This window comes from Papilio xuthus, unplaced genomic scaffold, assembly GCF_000836235.2.
Source record: "Papilio xuthus unplaced genomic scaffold, Pxut_1.1 DF827777.1, whole genome shotgun sequence".
Classification (NCBI taxonomy): domain Eukaryota; kingdom Metazoa; phylum Arthropoda; class Insecta; order Lepidoptera; family Papilionidae; genus Papilio; species Papilio xuthus.
This window is the reverse complement of record NW_013530872.1, coordinates 4,171,211-4,193,219: the sequence shown is the minus strand read 5'-3', so window position 1 is coordinate 4,193,219 and position 22,009 is coordinate 4,171,211. Positions and strand designations below refer to the sequence as shown.

The 22,009-nt window shown below is 31.2% G+C and overlaps 2 protein-coding genes across 4 annotated transcripts; one reads left to right on the top strand and one right to left on the bottom strand.

Annotated features, from left to right (window-relative positions):
* Positions 1-397: 397 nt before the first annotated feature.
* LOC106115784 (uncharacterized) lies at positions 398-21,902 on the bottom strand. Of its 3 annotated transcripts, none has more exons than XM_013309316.1 (14): positions 21,811-21,902; positions 21,111-21,299; positions 20,611-20,805; positions 20,136-20,246; positions 19,798-19,851; positions 18,734-18,845; positions 18,360-18,477; positions 17,808-17,943; positions 10,875-11,014; positions 7,134-7,252; positions 5,221-5,375; positions 4,704-4,833; positions 4,210-4,382; positions 398-3,709 (listed from the first exon to the last, which is right to left on the bottom strand). In XM_013309316.1, exons 2-14 carry the CDS (start codon positions 21,274-21,276, stop codon positions 3,594-3,596), a joined length of 1,725 nt encoding a protein of 574 aa, XP_013164770.1. In that variant the 5' UTR covers positions 21,277-21,299; positions 21,811-21,902; the 3' UTR covers positions 398-3,593. The 3 variants fall into 3 exon arrangements, with proteins under 3 accessions (XP_013164770.1, XP_013164769.1, XP_013164771.1); XM_013309315.1 differs by lacking the exon at positions 21,811-21,902 and adding an exon at positions 21,598-21,731; XM_013309317.1 differs by lacking the exons at positions 19,798-19,851; positions 21,811-21,902 and adding an exon at positions 21,598-21,730 and having other exon boundaries at positions 399-3,709.
* LOC106115787 (uncharacterized) lies at positions 14,384-16,525 on the top strand. The gene is made up of 4 exons (XM_013309321.1): positions 14,384-14,557; positions 15,004-15,180; positions 15,514-15,701; positions 16,106-16,525. The coding sequence occupies exons 1-4, from the start codon at positions 14,526-14,528 to the stop codon at positions 16,294-16,296; spliced, it is 588 nt and encodes a 195-aa protein (XP_013164775.1). The 5' UTR covers positions 14,384-14,525; the 3' UTR covers positions 16,297-16,525.
* Positions 21,903-22,009: the final 107 nt, after the last annotated feature.

The following is a 22,009-nucleotide window of genomic DNA, read 5'->3' as shown; positions in this document are numbered from 1 at the left end:
GCAACTGTAATATTCCACAATGAAATTTGTACTGACACACAGAACCGGCAGTAGGGCGCAGTTACGCGAAGGCCTAGGGTGCTGGATAGAAAGGGACTCCGTAGGTCTACGAATTAAAGTCATACGTTACCAAGTTAAGCCAGCTAAACACTTTCAGTTAAACTATTTTTTGCCTTATTCATAAGTTTTAATGATACAATCCGTCTGTCCAGCTAAAACTGAAGGTGTGTAGCCGGCTTTAAATACGTACACGATGAAAGTCGTTTAAAATAGAATCAAACACAAATTTCACGATAGTGGAAATTAACGGTTAATAAAATCACAATTTTGTTTTAGATTGTCATGGGGTAGTTATAAATAAAAGTTTTAATGAGTATAATAATTTATTTGAACTCGCAATTAAATAGATATACATAATACACATGTGCTATTACAAAACAAAGCTCAAAGTAATAAAAGCAATTAAGGAAAGAACATATGAATTATGATTCGTTCCATAGGGTTTCCCCTTTTAGTATAAATACGATATAAACTACAAATACATGACATGTAAAACAACTATATTTAAATATATTATTAAATAATCTGCAATAATTACTAAGAAATAGTTAAAATGAATTTTAAAATGTCAGACATTTATTGTTTCTAATTCGTTTTCTAGTAATCCAAGGAAACTACAATGAATCAAAAACACTATTTTAAGACACATACTAAAATAAACTGGCAATATCAAGAACGTCGGCAAAATGAACATTTTTATATTTTTACAAGACCTATTTTACGCATATTAACCTCTCGCGTGAGATTTGTATATCTTGAAATGCTTTCATTATAAACACTTTATAATTCATTCACCAGATTCAAGAATCTTAGATTCATTAGGTCTCAAACACTCACTTACTCGAGGTTTATGAAACCTCAAAATTAGTCATTAGATGGGAAACTGCTTTCATTAACATACGGGGAAGTCCCGGAAAAAATGAAAATAGCGTGTAAAATTATAATTTTATGTATTATATACCCCTTGGTAATTATTTTAAAAAATGCTTCTACTAGACATAAAGCGGAAGCTGATAAAACGACCGAGCTTTTCAGGTTAACAGGAACCTGGCAGGTATAGTATATTGGCACAGGCCAATCATTGATTTCTTTTGCTTCTGTTTATTATAAGTTCTCGCGAGACAAAATACCTACTCTGGAGTGTGTCTTTTTGACCCGAGTAAGTCAAGAGGGCTGGTTTTTGAGTATAACGGTTTGTAAGTTGGGACCTATTTTGAAGACTGAGAAATCATTCGGTTAGCAAACGTTTTCTGAGTGGCAAAAAGTCAGCGGGGTTTTTGGTTTTTAAAGTTATAATTTTTCATTTTATGCCAGCTTATTTAAGTATGGTTATTACAAACTGTTAATCTAAGGCGACTAGGCCTGTTTAAATTTTTTACGGAATTTTTAACTTTGGTTTAAAATACTAGAGTGATCTATAAAATAGGCCGTCAATGGCAGTGAATAATATTTTACTATAAATAATTACTATAATAAAATGCTTCTAAAGCGAATAAATTGTTATAATAAATACCCTCAACAACTCAATCTTGTAAAGGATCACTGATCAATTGATATGGCAACATTTTTGGAGTTGCCACATCTTATGCAATAATATTTGGTAACTTTTTTTTACGAAATCTAATATCATCAAATTATGGCATTAATTACCACAGATTAAAATATCAAATCAACTTACATGATAATTGATTTTTATCAAAAGTTGATAATTTTTCATAAATATCGGTCAAATAACAACATACTTAGGTTATACGCAAACAATTTAAACTTTATAGTGGAGGTTAATAATAAAATATAATTATGCTTAAATTAGTCAATTCCTGGAATAATAGTTATTTTATCATTTGTAACATTTGTAAGGTAAAATTTAATTTATTGGATTTATTAAAAAAATCGAAATGTACTCAATAAATCGAAAGGCAGACTGGAACACATTAAAAGGTCAAAGGCACAAACGGTTTACCAAATGCTAAGTTACCGTTTAAAACATAGTTTAATCTCTTATTATCTTTGTATAAACCAGAGACAATATATTTCGTTTCAACAATGAAAAATCATCAAAATCTTAGAAAAACCTGTTAGCATTAAAAAAGTAGGATTCTCAACTATTGGTCGGAAGGCAAACTTAAAATGGATGTAATATCACAACCTAGTTTAAAAAAAATTATAAGTGAACGTTATCTGAAAATTATTTATAGGAAGACTGATTTGAGCCCATATGACTATGACTAACATTGTGGTTTACCTTGAAAAAGTTTTTCTATGCATTACACCGATAATATATCATCAATATTTTTGGTCGCAAAAAAAAAACCTAAAACTTTATGACATGTTTTTGAAAAGATGCCTTACCTTTCAAGCCGCAACATAAAACCTGTCAAAATATTACATACAAATAGACCATGTAATTCACATACACAAATGTTTGTAGAAATTCATACCAAAATGTACTTAAAAAAAGTGTAAAATAACAGCAACATTAAATAAATATAATTAAAAAAGCATTAAATGTCATAACGAATGTCATCTCACTACGTTTAAATTCGACTACAATCTAAATGGTGTAAATAAATCTTATTAATAATGAACATTTCCTATAACAATACGCTGTAACAGCCGTCTATAAGGCAAGTGAAGTCGTATTTATAACATTCTAATTACAATGTAACTCTGTATAACGCCCACTCGTTATAACGTCGCAAAATGTACGGTCCCTTGACGTTATATAGAGTGCACTGTATATCATTAAATTCAATAAGTTACTAACATGTGGAGATAAATAACATTTTTCAACGATATTGGGCCCTTGTTTAAACTAAATTGTTGGTACAAAAAACTGGTAAATAAGTTTGCAGCCTTCAATTTATTTATGTTAAAATTAATATTCAAATATTTTCCCTTTTTAACCAACTGAGAAAATCTGTAAATTTTGATAATTGTAACAACAAAGTACAATATTAAGCGACTAGCAGTGCGTCTGGTCGCGCCAGTGGATAAAGGGTTTTAAGACGTTCCATTTATATAAGGAAAAATAACGATTGTACTTATGTTATTACACATTGAAAAATGGAACAAAACAGTATCCAGAACACATTCAAGCGATATTTTTTTTTCCTAAAAATAGGTTTGACAAATAATCTTGTTTTAAAACGTCATCTTGCTTTACGAATCTAGAACTGACTTTCGCTTCCAACATCTTTTTCAGGTTATTATATATTTTAAATATTACAACAATGTATAAAGTAACAAATTAGGATATACATGTATATGGGAAATATATAAATATGTATATAATAAAATATTGTATAAGTTAAAGACTTTAACAGTTGTTTTTTAATGTCAACACTGAACTCATAGCCAATAGAGTTCTTTGCAAGTTTTTACTTTGAAATTTTCTATGCAACCGATATATTAAAAAATCGTTGTTTTTAAATATAAATACCTACAACTAAGTTGTAAATGAAGGAAACAAGGTGTAGTGCCGTTCGTGTTTAATCTAGGGGGTGCTAATGATATGCTTGTTGCGTGGGATTTTAGTCTGTTGGAGGGTCCATGGCGACAATGATGGCCTTCATCACGGCTGCGGCTGCGAGCGCGGCGTGCGCCTGCCACTCCTTGCCGCGTGTACCGTCGCGGTAGTCTGATATACCTGGAGATATCACGTGACAAAACTATAAATATATTTTTCCACTTGGTGGACGAATGACTGCTCTCAGCCATCTAAAGCAAGGGTCGCGTCAGTAGAAATTTGATGCAGACACAAAAATTACATTCATCAATTCACTTCGAAATATTTTCTATAAAAGAATGTTATGACTGAGTATCTGCCAGTAAGGTTTTCATAATTTTGGTTAAAATCCAATAGGCACAAAATATCACAGCTTATGGCCTGCCTGTATGTGGTTTGTTATTTGTAAACTGTTTTACGTAATTATAAAATAGATTTTTGCGTATTTTGACTGAAATTTGCAAAAATAAATTTGAGACATCTTTTTTTTCTACATCTATAGTAAGCAAAAGAACGTTTTTCACAATATTGTTAAACCAGTGAAATTCTCCGATTAGAATGTGGAGCAGAGAGGTATGATGAAAGCTATTATAGATAAAGTAGTGTTTGTTGAGAGATGTGATATATGAATAGTTGTATACCTCTGATGGATATGAAGCAGTCCTTGCAGTTGCCTACGACGCTGTCGAGCACGGCGTCGAGCTCGCAGTCGTATGCGCGGGCGCGGGCGTGTGCGGCGAACGCGGCGCGCGCCTCGCCCCCGCCCGCCACCGCGCGCCCCCCGCACACCGGCGCGCAGTGCACGCGGCTGCGGCTGCACACGCACGTACATATTACTTATACTATCTTACGTTTCACGCTTAAATGTGTCACCATTTTCTAAATGTTTATCCAAATTCGGGATAATATAGTGCATAAAAATTCAAATAAAATAATAATAAAAACTAAAAAATAAATTTTAAATATGTATTACATTAAAATATAACAAGATTTCATGATACTCTATATTTCATTTAATAATATTACTATCAGGTGGGTTTGTGGTTAAGCACTATTTTATTCGTTATAAATAAAATTTTCTTAAAGTAATAATAAGAATTAACGTTGAAGTACTAAGATAGCATAGATGTGTTACCTGTGGTGTCCCTGTGGCGCGGGATGCGACACCTCAATGAAGACGCCATCACCGACGTCAACACTGAGCCGGTCAGTGGCGTCCTCCGGAGCCTCCCAGCGACCCGGCACTCCGCGCAGCCGCTGCAGACCTGTTACCAAAAATATAAAACACCTTTTTTACTACAAAATTAAAGAAAAAAATCATACCTCAAGTGCTTTAGTAATGTGTTAAAGAAACATTTTAAAAACTGATTTCAACAATTAAAATTGTCTTTTCTATGATGTTTTAAATACCTTGATATTCTGTAACATGTTGAGACACAATTTTTGTATTATTTTTCCGACTAACTAATTTCTCGTAACATAACCTATGTCATCCTGGTTACTGAAGCTTCTCAACAGCGAAGGATTTTCAAAACAGTATAGTAGTTTCGGAGCCAAACAAACACATCTTTCCTCTTTATAATATTACGATAGATTAACCCAAATTTAAAATTCCTTGTTAATAAAAGTGTCAGTTTTTAATGATTGTTTACCTTCGTTAACATACAAGCTGAAAGATGCTTCAGTCTTCATTAGACGTAGCGCGATGTCTTGAAGCAGGAAATTGGCCGGTTTATACGGTTTCACTTCATAATCCCATCCACCTTTGTCATTACGTTCTGCTTTCTCACAGAAAATGTAAACATACCTGTAAAAACATTCAAATATTGTAACTAGCTGTTGCCCTCGACACCGTTCGCGCGGAATTAAAAAAATAAAACAAATAAGCAGTGTTCTTTTAGACTATGTTCTATATCTGTGCCCAATTTGATTAAGATCCGTCCATGCATCTTAATCATATTTATAATATTACTAAGAATATTTGATTGTTCAAATTGTCGATTGTCATATTTAAATAGTCCAATGGTTAACGATACAGACATCCAATCACATGGTTGTTTTAGAATTCCAGTATTGTCATCAGCCCAGATCTAACTGGACTTTAGCTAGATCCGCTAAAAGTTAACAAAATAATTTTACTACTTCATTCATTTATTCATTCATCATCAGCTTCACTATACGTCCCCACCGAGGGGCTTCGAGCCTACTCTAAATCACGCTGGCCAAGTGCTGGTTGGTTGATTTCACACATATCTTTGAATTTCTTTTCAGATATGTGCAGGTTGCATCACGATGTTTTGCTTCACCGTAAGTACTTCGGATAAATGTACATATGTAAATCGATAATCGAAAAACACATTGGTACATGATGGGATTCGAACCCAGGACCTACAGATTGCAAATCAAGTGTTTGACCCCTGAGCAACGGACGCTCTCATTTAACTATATCTGTTCCCAAATGTCTTAAAATGATTACATTAACGTTTGTATTAAGGAAAAATATTATCATAAATTGATGATTGCATCATCTTTATATTTAAATAGTGATATTATTCACATATTTAAAGATTAATTTTGATAAAATTTAAGTTCTAATACTAAAGGCACGGTGTCACTAAATTTGATTACTGCAGAGTCGTGTAGGTTCAAACTAATTATTGTCAATTTAGCTCATCGAACAAATAGTCTTCGGTTATAAGGTCAGATTGTTAAAAAATACGAGAACATCACTTACTTGACGTATTTAAAATATAAATTTGCCATCCCAGATCTTATTAAAGATTTGAAAATTGTCGAATTAAAAATAAATTAAAAAGATAGCTTTCTCAATGAGTCTTGAAATAATAAAAGCAAAATTACAAAATGGTTAATACGTTGGCGAATACAAAAAGGGAACTACAAGGCCGCAAATCCGATACACTTGTGTATAGCTATTCTGAGAGTATGAACAATGGCAACTTATCATAATACTTGTATATTTCTAAGTACATTATTGCATATCTACATAGTGCTGATTGTAATTATTATTACAGCTGGTTAATATCAGAACATATGTTACAAACTCAAATAACACATTTCAAATTTAATGCTAAATATCTTACAACAAGAACATATAAAGAGCTGTTAGCTTATTTTAATTTTTTCAATGACAAGTCTACATTGAGAAAATATACACGTTTGAAACTAGTAAACTACACTAAGGATGTCTCTTAGTGTAGGTTAAGTATGAAGTAATTTCCACCGCTGTAACTGGCGTGCGGTAACGTTATGGGGTTTCACGTAAGATCAGCGCTGAGTAGTCCAGAGAGGAACACCCAGCATACAAAGCTGAGTGAAACCTTATCCGGTCGGCATTGCAACACTCTTTGTAAATATTTCCTGTTTCTTATTAATTTTATGTTTTATGTGTTATTTCTTTATAATTATTTTTGTGCTGTTTTTGCTTATTGTGTTGTGATATTGAAAGGATTAAATGTCATTTTATTTAAGTATTAACAGAGTTAACTATATAGTATAGGATAGTTGTCCCGTGTAAAACCCAGGTTTTATAAATTGTCATACTAACTTGTCATTCAAATCTGTCGCCGGCGTCGAGACAACTACGTCACCGAGTCGCACGTGTCGCGAGTAATCTGTGTAGTGGGGCACGCCGCCGCCCACGCCCACTAAAAACACGTACTCCACCTGAAATTATAGAAAATACTATTAGCAAAATAAAAATCAAAGGTACATACATGTCTGGGGCAGCAAGTCCTAAAGTTGTAATTGGACCCACGAGGTCCATATAAGACCCTGCAGGAATAGACAACGGCGGAAAATAAAATGTCGGCTTCATAAGTTGAAAATGTGATGCATGTTCACCGAAACCATTGTAAATTTAAAAGAGGTCTACGAGACAAGGAATCCTATATGAATAGTACAATCAGGGCCCTTCTCGGTGTTCCATTTACAGAATATTTGTCTCCTTGCTTAAAACGAGATAAACCAATTAGTGATTTGTGCAAACGATGGCTTAATAGCTATTAACTATAGTAAGAAGCAATTAATCGTGTACCACTAACCGATTATTTACATACTACGTCCTACCGTTATTGTTTCCACGTTGCATACAAAGTCTTCGAACGACTGTCGCTTTTAAGTGTCATACCGCCACATTCCGTAATATTATATCAAAAACAAAAGTGATCATTCGCGTATCGCGTCTTGGACATCCGAAGGAAAACAATGGACATAAATCTGTTAAAAATTGTCCAGCTATAACTATCAATTAACCATATCACTGTTATTAACTGTAAAATCAGCTGAAATTGTTCCAAGTCGTTAACTGCTTCATAATTGTCTAATTTGCGGTTACATCGTGTAACATTTTTGGCATAGTATACGATCGGCAAAACGAGATCATAAATCATTCTTGTATAAATGTATTCCAATAATTCTTTCGTAAATATAAATTTCCATTTGCAATACATTCCATTTAAATTATGCAGAGAGCGAGCGTATCTTTGGAATTCAACGCATGGCTATTTTAACCCGGCTCATATAGAATTAGCATATTTCGAGTGGCAGGGTTAATATGTAAAGTGTAAACGATTGATCACGGCCTATACTGTATTTGTTTTAAGCATATATCATTCGAGTTTATAGAGGATAAAAGTAATTTACTAACTTAATGCCTTTTCGCTCTCTTTCTTCCTCAATGTGTATTCTTTTCTACTGCTCTAAAGTTATGTAAAATATATAGTATATTTTGTAATTAGTTACAATAAAATAGAAGCTGCTGTGTTTAAAGCCTAATAATGTAATAAAATAAAGTCACCATAGTGGCGCTGTGCGGATGAAATAAAACGAGGTCAAGAGCGTGTCTTCATTGCTGTGGACCAAATCGTCTGAGGCACTTTATGTTGCCATACTTATTTCTGACTGATTTATGTATCGAAACTGAGTCGTAAAAATACAAAATGTTTTGGTTTGTTCCAATGTATTAATTACGTTTGATTTACATTGCTTTATATTTTAATGCCATGTTCCAGGCACTTGTAATACATCTTAGTTGTGTTGAAGCGAAACTATGTAGATAAATTGGACACAAGTGTTAGTCGCATATGCGCAACTTCTTTTAATAGACAAAAGTACATACATCAATATTTATATATGTGCCCCGAATTAACAGTCAGGGAATGTGATTTTATAATACCTATTATATTATAAATGCAAATGTTTGGATGGATGGATAGATATTTATTTCAAGGTATCTTCAAATTGATAATAATGATAATTGGCATAGATATAGAACAGTCTAGAAGAACACTTATACTACTGATTAAGTTTTTTTTTAATACCGCGCGGACGGAGTCGCGGGCGACAGCCATTCCAAGATGACCAATAAAATTGAAAGTATGCAGTATCTCCAAACTATGTCTTCTGTATATTAATAATTATACCATCAAATTAAGCATTCGCTGAACATTTTCAAAAGCTTACATGACGTAATTCTGCGAACATCATCCGCCAGACCGCAACAATGTAATTACTAATCTACCTACTAGACTACTACTACTGACTAGTGTTAGGCAAAATTAACACAGGTAATGCATAATGAATACCAGTTTTCCTAACATAACGATTGGGAAATTTACAAATAACATAAATATATTTATATCACATATACATAGCACAAAAATAACCATGGTATGATAAAATCTTAAACGATTAAATAGGAGAAAGGGCCTTTGTATCCCAATGACGAAGTACATTTGCAACTTATATTAGTTGAAACCAGCTCTCAGTTTAAACAGCAATTGTAGGTTGCTGGATCTTTGAGGTCCAAATTTGGAAAGACCACAAAAAGTTACCTCCTTGGTTTACTCAGTGTAAAAGCTAACATTTACAATTAATTATTCAGATAAAGTTATCGTGGAGACTATAACCATCAAAAAATTTCATCCAATACATTATTGAAGTAGAGATTACAGCATTTAATGACGTCAAAAAATTCCAGACACGCATACGCGGGAGTAATAGTCATTCAGTCTGAAAATACATAATACATGAATGAATATTCAGTTACAATAACCGCATTGCATTGTTAAGTTTGGTCGCACGCTCACCTTAATCCCAAGAGTTTCACTTAAACAACGACCTTCTTATACTGTCTATTATTCAACAGATGTGCAAATAAAGTAATAAAATGTAAGTACTATTCCTCAATATCTTAGTAAATCATCATAAAAAAGGTTTCGTTTTAAATTAAACTATTTTAATCAACGTAAATTTTTAATAATGACCATCGTAACCCTATATTTTAATACTAGCTGTCGCCAGCGACTCGTTCGCGCAGCATAAACATAATAAGAAGCCTATGTGTTCTTCCAGACTATGTTCTATATGTATGCCAATTTTTTTTTCAAATCGGACCAGTAGTTCCTGAGATTAGCGCGTTTAAACAAACAAACAAGCAAACTCTTCCGCTTTTTAATATTTGTATAGATTAATAGAATAGTCAAATATTTATTTGTCCTTTGTGTTACAAAACAATTCATCAGATTGTTACAAAACTAATAAAATAATAAGCCCAGCTTACTATTTCTTTCTTTTACTTGCCGCCTATTATTCGTTTGGACATTTAGCTTTTATCATCTATTCCCTATCTTGTAAATCTCTTTTATTTTATAAACTAATCATCGGTTTTCCATTAAGACTTGCATATCCTGACTAATTTGGTCACGAGTGGGAAATTTATAAGAGTATATATGATATCAGTGGCCAGTACAGGAAATCTATATAAATAGCACGGATAACATCGTGATAACCCTCAACTAGAATTTTAAATGTATGACATCATATATCGACATGGAGTTTACGTTGTACATATATTTAATCCGTTATATCATAAATTTACACTTAATTAAACAACATACTGCCAACCTTTGTAAGAACTTTAAAGTATTGGTAATTAACAAAAAAATAAAAAAATCTGATAGCAACTACAGATTTTTATAGTCCCGATTTTCTTCGTCGTATATTCAATCCAATCCTATAACTATAGTTAAATCTTACGAATGTGCGTTTGACGCTAACATACCGGTGTATTATAGCCACTAAAATATAAATAACTTTATTACGAAATCAAAAAGTTAAAGATGGGTATAAAGATCGTTTCTTCAGCCCACCACACAGTAAAGCGTATTCACAAAATACCGCCGAGGACGTTTATTTCCTACCCATTTCATTGAAATGTGTTAAAAGTAATGGCGATTGTTGTACGATGCCGAATGGGAAGCGAATTAAATTCTTTGACTATACACACCTTCTGGAATATTCCGAGCAGTCTTGTTGTGGTGTTGCCAGCTGCGGTCATTGCCTCCCTGGTTCGGCCCACTGACGGCAGCTTTGTGGTAACCACGCGATGCATGCCGATCGTACCCAGGGTATACACGTTGGACTCACCTGAAACAAACAATATTTATTAAACAGACCAATTAGCCTGATTTAAGCTTACTTACGGATTCAAGCGTATTTTAAAATAGAATGGAAATTTAGTCTTATGTCACTGTAACATATGCGTTGACCAGACATACCAAAAATGGTTTAAGCTAAGCCCACTATGCAATCCATAATATTTGCATCTACGGCGTGGCCTATACCTATTCCCTTTTCTTAATATGTATGCAGATTTATTGAGCTTTTTATGATCATCATAAAATATTAATAGTTAGATAAAAAATATCATTGGCATCGGTATTTTTAAGTGACAAATTTAACTTCCTCAACTGCAACAGGTATTAGAAATAGTTGCCATCGAATCACGACAATTCATTTCCGAAATAACAGAAAATCTTTTTATATTAAGCTAAGTATGATTGTACTAAAAAACATTGTAAGTATGAACTTAGTACATTCTGTTTACGTTCCTCCGCATATTTGCACTGGGTATTTGAACTGTTAAATTAGCAGCTGATTAGTGAAGAATTCTTCACCACACATATCTTATATTTTAGCTAGTTTTTTTTTATGTAAATTTCATTGTAATTTTCTAGTTAATTTATTTATAGGTATTTAGACTTATTCTGTAACTGTACTTCTCTAATACAAAACTTTCGAAGGTTTAACTATTTATAGTGCAGTAAATATTTTTTTAATATTTACAATAACCCGACCTTGACCTACTGCTTAGAATCTACGACGTAAATAGGGAGTTTATTTATTTAAAGGGCTCACATAGATAAAATTAGCAAATAAATGATTTAAGCTTGCGTTATCTTATCTTTTGCCTTTTTCCCTTTTTGCTAATCTAGTGTGGATGTTTAAACAAAGATTTTGAGTATAAATACCGTGGTTTCAAATAACTATGTTCTGCTATTTAAAGTAGAATAAGAAATATTTAATATGTTTTATTGTTATAATTATGTGTTATTAAAGGTTATATTAACTGTACCAAGAACGTAAAATGGATAAGTATCTCGTTATTCAAAGGTAGGAACGATATTAATTTCGTAGTTATAATTATAGATAAAATAACACCTTTTATGTTAGCTGAAATGTACTGAGTTACTTTATTTGTTTTTTGTCATCTATAAACCATATGAAAATCGATTATTTATTCGACTCTAGTCGATTACTAAACGAATTGCAATGTGTTACTAACTGAATCACGTTTCATTTTATATCTAAAATTATTTATTCCATGTACGTATTTTAATTATTAAGGTAGGTGATCATGACGTCAATGGGTCTTTTAAGTTAAATATGACTAATTGTACAATAGTATATCCTTTAATTTGAAATTCTTCATTGTTTAACACAGAGTAACAATGTGTCAGTGTAACAATTGGTGCAGAACGTGTCACATCAACAATATTGTGGTGTTTAAAAAGCTAAAGAGTGTTTTTGATTTAATTATGTAACAGCGGTAAGCAAACAACTTTTTAGTTTCGATATGACATTGATAACTATTACATAGATAATATATTATAAATATTGTGCCTAGCCGTTTTCTAAAAATGAATCTTTAATATTGAAATTTGCAAAAATAGATTAGTAAAGTGCTTGGAGTAAATTTCAAAATCTACAATAGTAAACGGTATAAAATAAGACCCTAAAACTGTGAAAGAAATAATGAAATCAGTTTATGCGTTACAATTATAGGACATAGAAACAAAACATTTCCACTGCGTAATGTTTTATAATTTTAATTTAACAGTATATAATTTTATATGATTTGCATTTCGCGATTTTCACTTATCAAGTGTACTGTACAGTCAGAGCCTTTCGCGGTGTTCTACTTACTGAAAAGTTGCCATGGTTCTTGCAACGAGCCACTCACGTCCTTTCTTACAAAATAATACAATTAGTAGTATACCACTGACTGACCTTTTTAGTATAGACACATTTCTTATTAGGATTTAGAAGTAATTTTCATTAATAGCAGCATTTTGTAATATATCTAAACGAAAATTTCATTACTTCTATAGAAATAGCTTAGAAGTAAAAACTGACTATTATTAATAACAGAAAATGACTCACATAATACTTTATAATAAAAAAAGAACTCACAAGTTACTCACGCATTATATTTGTATGCGCAATTAAGATTGGCGCCTAAAAATATGACATAGGGACACATTTGTATGTTTATGACCCTGACATTGTTATCTTAAATCTAAATACTGGTTATTCCACGCACCCATGGAGGTCTTCGTATCTTTTTAGGTTAGTAAAACGGGTTAGAAGAATTTGGTTGTTTAACAGAAGTGAATATATCGCTGCGTGTCATGGGTTCCGCATACTGACTGTTCTTTATTTTCTTATTTCTTAAATAATTTATTATTGAAAAAGCGCCACTGTTTTCATAGAAAACATGATACGACTAAATAAAGATATTTGAACCCTATTCGAGATTTTAAAGTCCCGGAAAAATGATTATGAGCTGATTATCTATCGCAAATAAGTGGCTTGAGTTTTACGCGATTTTTAAGTATTTGTAAATTTATTTCATATAACCATAGTTTATGTATTATTATAAAGTATCACAAATATGCTAATTTTATTATTTCACGATTGATTTAACAAGCCATTCCTGCGTATACATCGCGTATAACCTCTGTCACAAGGCTACTTTGTTTTCAAGTCACGCTTCGTCGTACTTGTTAAATCATTCCGAACGAAAGAAGAAACAAAAACACGAGGCATGGTTCACAGTAAAGTTTCACCAGTTAACAGTAATAAACATTGACATTATAATAGACGCCTCATTTATGGTAGGCGATAGGATGAAATGCTGTTTTCCCTTTATGTTTCCGACAAACAAACTTTTAAAGTAGATGGTTCCAGATAATCTGAGCGGTACCCTAATAATCTATAGATTTAATAACTGTTTATAAGCGCTCTAAACTAAAATTCAATCAACTGTGTCTGCCGATAGATCGTTTTCAAAATTCTGGTGTAACTTATAAAGAAATTGTATCTTTGTTAAAGAAACCGTGTTATCTCGTATTCAACAGTTATTTATTACCTACATTGTTTGTTGAAGTAAGTAAACAACAGCATTATAAAAATTTTCTTAAGCTATAATCGCGCGTATCATAAGACTGTAAGAGCGCCGCGCCGGCGCAAGCGCCTCTTTTATACATAGTATCAATATTACTTGATACGGAACTAGCGATAATATGTAAGAACAAGTTTTCTCAGTGGCAGTGCAACGACAGCCACATAACAGTAGTGTATGTATGAATGAACAATCTGCTCCGCAATTCAAACTGAAGTCTCGCAGCTAACCACACGCGCAGTGACGTGCTAGCCGTTAAACCGGAGGTTTGTGTAGTGACACGGTGTTTGTTTTCTATGTTACGTCACCGTAAATCTAAGATGCACCTTTGATTTGGTCATTTAAATCACGGCATTCGATTGAAAAGACGCGTAGTTTTTGTGGAATCGTATCCATATCCAGAAATAGTCGAAGATGCTGAAAGCATGTTTGGAATGCATCGCGGGGTATGAAATAATAATTTGTTTCGAAAAATTAACAAAATAACTTTCAATTTAAAATATGTCGTAACAGGTTTTTTTTTTGCTGTACTTACAAAATTCCTAGACGTCAATTTAAATGTCAATGTCAAGCGTACTCCGTATATAACACAGTGACGTATTATTGTTTACTATTACTATTTATTGAAAATAATGTCTAGCGCATAATTTTTTATTTTATTAAAAGACATTAATAACAATATACAGCAATTCAGGCAAAGTGTAAAATTAAATTTCCTAATATAACATTAAAAAGGATGTTTCAGGTACGCACTATTATTTTAGGTTAGGATTACAAATAGAAGACACGGATTCACGTATTTATTTTCACGGTTTAAATAATGCTTTATAGTAGCAAATAAAAAATACGTAACGTAATTTCTTAAACTGTTTTAACTCATTGACTTTTATAGATCTCGCGTTGAAAATGAAGAAGTGGATTTTAGTAGACGCATAAATGGTAGCAGTCAGAGAGCTCCACCTTGGCCAGTAACCCAGTTAAAAAACGAAATCATGTTCGTCTTACCAAAGCAATTGAGTGCAGGTGACCAGATCACTGTTGCTGGCAACATGATCGATAACCCACAAATGTGAGTACCTATTTTTTTTTTTCAAACTTATCCTTAGTTAAACAATCAACCCATAAATAATCTACACCTGTTAACATTTCATGTATAGTCATAACATGATAACCCACAATGAATGTATAGTCATTTTCTGTGAATTAAAAATATGGCTTAATTGGCTATTATGTAGCTTACTGGTTACAGCATTCAATTTTAGTTTTATTGGCATATGATGTCAGTTCTAAAATGTTATTAAAATGGAGAGAAATCAAGCAATTAAATTTCAAAACTGGTAAATTATCTTTTAATGTAATCAACAAATATGTTGTTTATAAGATGAAATATTTTTTATTATAGATTGACAGTGAGTCTACTAACAGGCAGTATGTCACCTGACTATCAAAATATTGCCTGCCAACTAGAAGCATCATTCCCGGCCAATCCAACAAATCCAAACCGTTTGCTATTGAAAGTTATTCAAAATGGAAATAATGAAACAATCCCTGGAGACTATCAATCATTTTTGGCTACAGAATTATTCACAGGTATGTCAATATTTCATTTTTGTTAGTCTATTTGAATGATAACAATCTTACATTCTTGAATCTTACTTCTTACTAATCTTTTAAATGGATAAATGGATGTTTGTTTGAAAATATCTCCAGAACAACTAAAGGGATCTTTATGAAATTTGGTACAGATGTAGAACAGTCTGGAAAAACACATATGCTAATTATTAAGTTTTTTTTTAATTCTCTGTGTATGGAGTCTTGGGCGACAGCTAGTATTACATATTTTTAAATGTTTTATGGCAGTAACATTTTTTTTATGGTATAGAACTCAACTAATTATTTTCTTCGGAAACTTTAGAATTTCTATGTAAATGATTCAAAAAATTTAATCATATTCTGTGTACTATGATTATTAAACTTACTTTTTTTTATTTCAGATTTGAGCTTCAAATTTGGTTTCTCAATAAGAGTAAATGGAAATTATCAAAGTGGGCACACATTGGAAATTTATGTTGGCGAATCATATTTCGAACAAATTACATTAAAACATAATATAGATGAGATAAGATTCTTGTCATTGAGCGGTGACATTGCTAAAGTTGAAGGATTAGAATTTAAGTTTGCATGAAAATTGGACATAGTGAATATATTCTACTTCATAAGTACTCAAAGTACACAACATATTAAACTTACGATTATCAATAATGTATAAGTTATAGAAAGTATTAATACCAAAAAGATGGAATTAACTCAAGACGATTTGTGTCAATGCAAAACATTTGTAGTTACTACCGTCTTTATAAATGTTTGAAATTAAAAATTGGTCTAATGAAATGTTAATATTGATACTTTCTATCACTACACAATATTTAAATTCTGATAGTATTTTTTTTTTATTAATTGATTTAGTTTTAATGCTGGCCATAAAACATTTAACCTTTATTTCGTGACTATGTATAGGGCATAGGATTATGCATTTATTTTAATATACCACATTGTTGTATTGCCTTTAATAATTATCTTTGACATGTTATGTATTTCGATAAGACAGATAGTGTTAAGTTTCGTTTATCCCACCATCGAGAAATATATATCTTTTTATTTACGCATTTAAGAATCTTTATTCCGATGTCAAGTAGATCTTACTGAGCTTATTGTATTTTCAGTATTATTAAGAGGAACTATTGTGCAGCTATTTTTGTTTTCTCTTGATGAGTATTTTGTGTGTAACATTTAAGGTATTGCGTTATGTATACATCACATTATAAGTTATTGTGACTAATTATTTATTTTATATTTAATAAACGGATATTTTCAAATGGATTTTATCATTAAATCGCTTATATGCTCGCGAGTTAGTCCAGGGCGAAATTAAAATTAACTTTTTAAGTAGCCTGTATGTTCTTTCAGGTATACATCTATAACAAATTTCAGCCAGATCAACGGAGTTATTCTTGCAATATCTTCTAACAAACATCCACACATCCAAAGTCTTGCTTTTATAACATTAGTAAGAAGTAAGATAGATAATGTTGAAGACTAGCAGAAGATAAAAACTTAAAAATAAACCAATAGGCAATTTTAGTTGGTAGCTAATTAAAATTTTAAACAAAATTTTATTAACTATAAACTTATTATATTTACAATTTTGCGATAACTAATATAAGTAGTCATTAATAACATGTGACTACTTTGATAATCTTGAGATCCAGCAATATTTTAATACCATTTCTGTTATGAAATATTATAGCCCATATAGATAGCGCCTTCCACCTTCACATCTTATTACAATATAAATATAGGTACATTAAATTAATATTGTATATTTTATAGTTGGAACATACAGCTGTATAAATCTATTGGACGGTATAACAATATGGATGTATTACATCAAAATAAAGTAAATGATTTGGGTTTCAGCCCTAGGAATTATCCCTCAGCATGAATGCATATGTAAATTTTCTCACTGTTACAAGGAAGCAATGGTTAAGTCGAGTTTTTCCAATAATTTTGCACTTTGAAGTTATTCATTTAATGAAAATATCATCCATAGCAGACTGGGATAGCAAAATTTGATAACATAAGACGGAATGGATATAAGAAAAAACTATGGCTAGTTAATAGTTAAACATGACTCACCAACAGTGGTATAACGGACATATGTCTCTTGGTTATCCATCATGGCGTCAACGGCTTGCTTCTCACAGTACAACGCTGTGATGATGGCGATGCTTGGTTGCCGTGACGAGCAAAGTGTGGGCATTTGTTTCACTACCTGCATACAACAATCACAATATAACACTTCTACACTACCTTAATATATGCAAAAATAATAGTACAAATTGTAAAAATTTACGAAAAAATGTGGGCAGGCAAATTACTATATTTACAAACAAATTTGAATGAAAAAGGAATTTCTTATGTGAATACTAATAGGATTATAAGATGTTAGATAAATGTGTTAAGAGATTTAGTGAACAGACAACTAGAACTACTAATTCCTTTATGACGTCTATTCCAATGTGAAGGACTTTGGATTATTAAATTAACGAGTCCGAAATTAATCAAACAAGATCAAGGGTCTCATATAAGGAAGACGAACTTGTAAATTAAGCAGGCTTCTTTCTTTTCATATAATTACACATTGAGAAGATGATACACACATTTTGAACATACTTAACAATTGTTTACCTGTGTGTCAATGCTATGTTGTCGTATATATAAACCCTCCGACATAGCTCTTGTCAGACCTTTTTCTTCCAAAGCTTCTAATGCATCTTTGACCTCTGCTTTTGACCATTTTCCAACACTGTAACAATAACAATTTTTGAATATACATTTTTGGATAAATTGGCTAGAAATGGTGATTAAATTAATTACTTAGCATGGGAACAAGTACATAAAATGAATAATAAAGACTATTTTTTGCTCTCCAGATCATTTTAATCTGAATTAGTTGATATTAATTTCAATTAAAAATTCCTAACATAAGTATAAATGGTTGAGAATTGATTATCGGGTCAACTAAATGTAATTAAAATATAGATTTAAATATTGTAACTTACGTGACAAAATCTTCTACAGTCAATGGATTGGGATATGCATTCTCAATCATATCCAACACTCTTTGCTCCGATATAAATTGTGTTTGATTTAAAACACTATCTTCAATGAAAGCTGAAACATAAACTTATTTTAATTGTCTGTCAAATAATATAATTCAATATGAAACATGCACCTACATATGTTTTTTTCTGGCAATAAACGGTGTACTAATTTATAATTTATGCTATTCACTATCTATAATCTAGATGAAATGAAATCTAGCTAAATATTAACTAGTGAATGACAATATTATCTCTATCTATCTGTATTTAAATAATGCTCATTCATTTTCATACAAGAATAAAGTTGTGGCATAAAATCTTAATTAATACATCTAACATGTTTTCATGATAACATTACAATTTATGATACATAATTACAAAGAGCATATTCATATATACATAATTTTGATGGTCACTAAATGTGTGGTGGGCAAAATGTACATAATATACAGTTTTTTAAGTTTATTGTTATTATATATACATAATAAACTTAAACATTGTATATATAATATCAAAATGCAGTGCCTATTAATTTAATTAGCAACATAATCCTCACATGGCAGGCCATTCCTAACATTAGTTATGGTTATTATATTTTAGGGACTAATTTTATTAACATTTTTATGTTCAAAAATGTACTTCTTTACTATGTTGTGAAATACAGTCATTTAAATTTGTAAATAAGCTTTTATACAAGCACATAACATACATAAACATTGGTACAAATTGATATTTTAATTTGAAGATACATTTTTAAATTAAAGATAAAATATACTCCTAAATTCATGTCTTTAACATGCTTTTAAAAACTTCTATACTTTTTAAGGATATATATAATAAAATACATATTTATTTATTAGTAAAAACATGAAATAGACATATACAAGTGATTGGGATATTACATACAGTTAACATGTGCAAATGAAATTATAACACAAACTCACAACATATTAGTGAAGGATATAAAATAAATAAAAACAACAAACAAACTACATGCTCTATGTAGCTGTTACCATACATACATCCATTAGAATACTTGTATATAAGGCCTTTACTGGACATAACTCCATTTGATTCTGTCATCAAATTGAAGAGTAAAATTATTGTAATAATACATGTATACCATAATAAATACAAATATGTATATAAAAATAATACGATGTTAGTGACAAAGAGATACTTCAATTTTTTTTGTAACTTTCAATGACATACTTAGGTTTTTTAAGTAGATATTTAAATGCCTGACAAATCTCGTAAAAACAAAATAAGAATCTAATGACAATCAGTGAGGAAAAAAATTGTTTTGAATCATTTCACCTTTGGATTAACAATAAACTGTTATGTAATAAATTGTATGTACCTTGTGGTGGGGGTCCGCAAACCTCTTGTCTGAGTTCAACTTCCAATATTTTAAGTTGATGATATTTATTCTGCATTAGTTTCATGATTTTTTTTATGAAACCAACATAATCTGAAACAAATCTACATATAAACACAACATATAAATTATATAAGAACACTTTAAATTTTGAACTTTGACAAAATATGTGACAATAACATATAGTTTATAGGAAGCAGGATACTTACCAGAATTAGGGTTTTCTTATTAATATTTCTTTAAACCTTACAAATCTTACAATCTTTGTTGTAAGAAATTATAAAAGTTTCAAATAAATTTTATCACATGCATTAATAAGTGGTACAATAGTATAAATTTAAAAATCAAAAACAATTAAACCCATGCATTAAAAGTAAATTACCCTTCTTATAATTCATTATTACATTATCCAAATTATAATCAAATTACCCAGTTTGAACAATAAAAATTGAATTACCTTTAGGAAAGTCCTGTGGACTAACAAGTTCACGAAAAAAGCCCTGTGCCTCATGGGGACATTCATCTCTTGGTACTTCAGGTTTGAACCAGAACCTTAGTGCTCTCGCCTCCCGTGTGTGTGAACCAGTGGCAGCTGACACCAAGTAGACACAGAATTCTAATTGTGCATGGCATGGCTCTGTTACTCCATTCTCTGAAATTATATTTTTATTAAACTAGCGTTCACTTGCAAGTTTGTCAGCAAGTGATTGAAAATAAAGAAATAACCTAAGTTACTCCTTAAACACATTGGTTATCTTCCAGTAAAGGTTCAGTCAGTTTTTTAAATAATAGAATTGATAAGAATTGTTACATATTCAGCTAATATGCGTCCTTATGAAGGAATATGAACATTTCTAATATATAAGCAAAAACGGTTGAATACATTTTAAAAAATCAACAGATTACTAAATTATTTAGCTAGCGGTTTATTAAATAACGTGTTAGGGTTAAACTTACCATATACTTTTTCCTTGTTTATTATGATACCAGTATGGTCTCCCCCCGCGACATGTATTTTGTCACTAGGTGCAGCATCAACCACCTTTCTTTCCACAACTATTGTGGTTGATGTGGGTGTTTTACATTTCGGTGTCATAATCACTTTTTCTTCTAAGTTTTCCATTTTTATATTTTAATTACAAGTCACTGTATTAAATAAAACAATCACGTCATTTATCAGTCACTAATTCCTGTTTGAATAGAATGAGTCACAGATTGCCCTTGCTTTTTTTTGCCAACTTTGGATTAAAAGCTTTATAAATATACACGTACAACACCGTTATTTCATTTATATCTACAGTCATATTTAGTATTTTGGAGAGTAGATAAAAGTATTAATAAAAATTTGTACTATAATGTGTGTGAGACTTGGACAGAGATTATTAATTATACATAAAAGCCTTTAAGTATTATTATTTTAAACATTCATTTTTTATGGACTTACCAATATAGATGTAGGTAAGATAAAAAAATATAACAAGGTAACACGAAAAGGTAAACAACTTTCATAAATAAATCCAACATCAACTTGCCACTAACTAAAAACCATAATCAAATCAAAACCATTGCATTGCATATGCTGGCCATAGACAGTACTTATTACTTTATTTTTAAAAATCTTAGTAGAATCCAAAGAGTATATAATAGAATCACTGACCTCTAGAGATATGGACAGGTCGCTACTTAAAAATTTTGCTTTTTGCTTCGTTCCAACTTAAAAGCGCCTGCTGTTAATGTTATTGACCGTTACTTCGGCACCTATTCTATTTTATTAGTTCAAATCTAGGACCAATCATAAAATCAAGACTTTGACACTACAGTAGTGATGTAAACTAAATGTTATCTGTCAATGTCAA

Excerpts from the sequence above, each read along its gene's own strand:
- LOC106115787 (XM_013309321.1), top strand. The coding sequence starts at position 14,526 with ATGCTGAAAGCATGTTTGGAATGCATCGCGGG. Across the intron at positions 14,558-15,003 it reads TGTTTGGAATGCATCGCGGG|ATCTCGCGTTGAAAATGAAG; the intron begins GTATGAAATAAT and ends TGACTTTTATAG. Across the intron at positions 15,181-15,513 it reads ATGATCGATAACCCACAAAT|ATTGACAGTGAGTCTACTAA; the intron begins GTGAGTACCTAT and ends TTTTTATTATAG.
- LOC106115784 (XM_013309316.1), bottom strand. The coding sequence starts at position 21,276 with ATGGAAAACTTAGAAGAAAAAGTGATTATGACACCGAAATGTAAAACA. Across the intron at positions 5,376-7,133 it reads GCGACAGATTTGAATGACAA|GTATGTTTACATTTTCTGTG; the intron begins GTTAGTATGACA and ends ATGTTTTTACAG. Across the intron at positions 3,710-4,209 it reads CTGCTTCATATCCATCAGAG|GTATATCAGACTACCGCGAC; the intron begins GTATACAACTAT and ends TGATATCTCCAG.